General features: G+C 38.6%; 1 protein-coding gene across 2 annotated transcripts in view; it reads left to right on the top strand.

Moving 5' to 3' along the window:
• LOC112149139 (beta-galactosidase-1-like protein 2) overlaps nt 1–2,926 on the top strand; it is a 31,301-nt gene that overhangs the window by 19,143 nt on the left and 9,232 nt on the right. For both annotated transcript variants that reach the window (XM_024276630.2, XM_024276632.2), the window contains exon 12: nt 2,176–2,282. In XM_024276630.2, coding sequence (XP_024132398.1) covers nt 2,176–2,282 — 107 coding nt within the window. The remainder of the gene's footprint in view (nt 1–2,175; nt 2,283–2,926) is intronic.

The raw sequence follows: 2,926 nt of genomic DNA, 5'->3' as shown, positions 1-2,926 counted from the left end.
AGCTTCAACCCCTATGATACGTACACACATGTATAATTCAACATATTCTCACTCTTAACTCCTCACATTTTGATGTTTGGAACCATCCTCGTTAAAAATTGACGGTTTGGGTCTCCCCAACTCGTTGTTTTTTTAAAGTGCTGGTTGTTCCCATTAAATCAGGGGTCCCCAACCTCATGGGCCAGGAACTGGAACTGGTCCAGTACCGGGACGTGAAGAGCATCACTACCCTAACCCAGTACTGCGTCGCGTCCGGTTTTGCGTCTGTGCTTGCCCATGGTACTGCGTCTGGGTACCAGTAATGGATATAGGTACCATTACTGGACGTGTCCTGAGGACCAGTCTGCAGTCTGTGTGCCAAGGGTTGTGGACCCTTGATTTTACAAACAGTCAGCACAGCAAAAAACAGCAAATCGGGGGCACCCAAAACGTCAAAAAGTGACGCGGAGGTGACCTTAGCCAAACGTCAATATTTGACGAGTTGAAAGTGAGAATGTGTACGTTAATTTTACTGTTTTGCTCCATCTCAGCCAGAAATTTGTAAACTTGTTTAACTAAAATTAAATTAGAGGTCATTTAGGGACCTCTAACATTTTGTAGGACCATAAGCTGCTTCATATTTTTGATTTTTTAGTTTTTTTTTTTTTTAATTAAAATAAGCACCTTATGATTGGTTGTGCCTTGAGTACAAACTGGTTATCCTTACTGACCTCAGAGGAATTTTTTGTGGTCAACGGTGCTTTGGTTAACAGCAAACCGTAGGATGAATTATTGGAGGATTTTGGGCACTGTAGTCAGGAGTCCGGTGAAGTGATACATATTGATCTTTAACTGTTTGTTGAGTAAAGTTGATCTGTTTTCCTTTGCTTGATGTGCCTCATAGTCTAAAAATATGTCACTTTTAAAAATGGAAAATGTTTCATTTTTCCTTGAGCTACAATGCGTTTTAGCTTTTTATCTATAGGTTTGGGACACCTCCATCCCAGGCCCAGATCAAGAAGAGAATTACAAGTTTTTAATTTTACATGCAACAATAAGTGTGGGTTGCAACATAGAATACTGACAGTTTTGCAGTTTATTTCCTCTTTACTGCAAAAGGGCATCCACATCAATGCACCTCAGAAGAGCCAGAGATTCTTTAACTCCTCTGTGTGGGGGAGGAACTCACAAGTCCTTTTCCATAACCTTCATCAAAGCCCCCACACAGTTGAGATTTTGCTTGTACCACAATTTTTGATATTTTATTTTAATACATGAAAAATAAAACAATCTGGTTTATTTTGGACTGTTTTTACAGTTCCATCCCCTCAGGTGTATCAGATTTCAGAGCTGCTGTAAACAAAAATGAGTTTTCCCATCGTTTGTACAATGGGCTCTGACTTTCCTTAAGTTGGAAACATGTTTTTTTAGGCTTGTATGTGCACCTCTGTAAAGGGAATCTGTTTTGTTGCCCCCAAAGTCTTAACTATAGCATTTTTATTGAAAAAAATCTATATTTTTTTCAGTCAGCTCAAGCAGCTGCAATAGTTTATCTGATTTATTCATGCATGTGATTCTACAGAACATTTGATCCAGTTTTGCTTTTATTCTTTATTCCTCATGGCTCCTTTTTATGGAAAAAAAGGTTCATGTATGTTCTTTACATATTATATGTAATTAGTTGAAGCATTTGCTTTTCCCTTTCAAGATCTATTAAAAAAAGTGTTTATTGACAAACTGAAAAATGATCCTACTTTAATACCATTAATACCAATTGACAGAAAAATGTGGTAGAACATATGACCTTATTTTCTTCCCTATAATTTTCAGCTACTTAGAGATTAGAAAACAAAGGACTGTTGTAACTCTGTTAATCGGTGAACTTGTAAAGTAGACAGTTCTTGCCCTTTTAGGCTTATAAGTACATGCAAAGGATGTTTTTTTTTTATCTTAACTGCTCATTAAGATGTCATTTAAATGCTGGAAAAGAAGAATCTCTGACTCCTCATGTCTTTAAATCCAGATTTCTTCTGCAATACTTTGAGATAAATGAACACAGACAGATCATGGAGTTTATTCTGATTTAATAAATAACATGTATTTAAATTTAAATAATTATATTGATTGAATAAATGTAAAGGGTGCAACAGCAAAAGCTGTAATTTATTCTTGTCCTTCATTTTTTTTTTCCTCCAGCCACACCTCTACCTAAACTACCCGCAGCCTCAGAGAGGAGCTCGCACCGCCCAATAATCGTCCGGCAGCACATGTCCCTGTGGAGCATTCTGGACCTCATTGAGCAGGTGAGGGACTGAGCTGCTTTCAACCTGGCCCAGTTCTAGTTCTGTAACGTTTTACCCCATAAGAAGAGAGCTCTCTGTTGATCAAAGTAAAATTAAAAATGTGCTTAAGCTTTAAAGCAATACGAAAAAATGTAATATGGTAATCTCCCTTTATTTGTGGGGGTTGGTGACTTGAGACCTCAGTGAATCTGTGAATAAGGAGAACCCACATCCATGGCGAAGGATGTCTGTTACCAGCTAATACCCATCAAAAATACTTCTGATCATGCTTTGTAAAACATTTATTAAAGAACACTGAAGTATTGCTCAACATAAAGTTTTTTTTTTTAAATTCAGAAGAAACGACTGTACAGCAGCCACAGAAACAGTGTACTTTATGACGCAGTTGAGGAGTGTCACTCCTCTGTGCCTTAAAATCTTCCTAAATCAAATAATAAACACCTGCTCTAGATGATAATTATCCTCCCCGTTTATCTTCTTAAGCATATCAGGATTTTTATTTAGCCTCTTCAGAGTCAGCTGATGCCATTTGTCCATGCAGGGGCATGGAGAGAGGAGGGGGTGCTCCTCTCGCGGAGAGGGAGCGGAGATGCGCGCTCCTCCTCCGCGCTAGGAAGGGAGTTTCGCTGCTCTCCGCTCTGCAG

This window comes from Oryzias melastigma, linkage group LG13 (genome assembly GCF_002922805.2).
Source record: "Oryzias melastigma strain HK-1 linkage group LG13, ASM292280v2, whole genome shotgun sequence".
Lineage (NCBI taxonomy): Eukaryota > Metazoa > Chordata > Actinopteri > Beloniformes > Adrianichthyidae > Oryzias > Oryzias melastigma.
The sequence above is the reverse complement of the archived record's forward strand: the minus strand, read 5'-3'. Positions and strand labels throughout refer to the sequence as shown.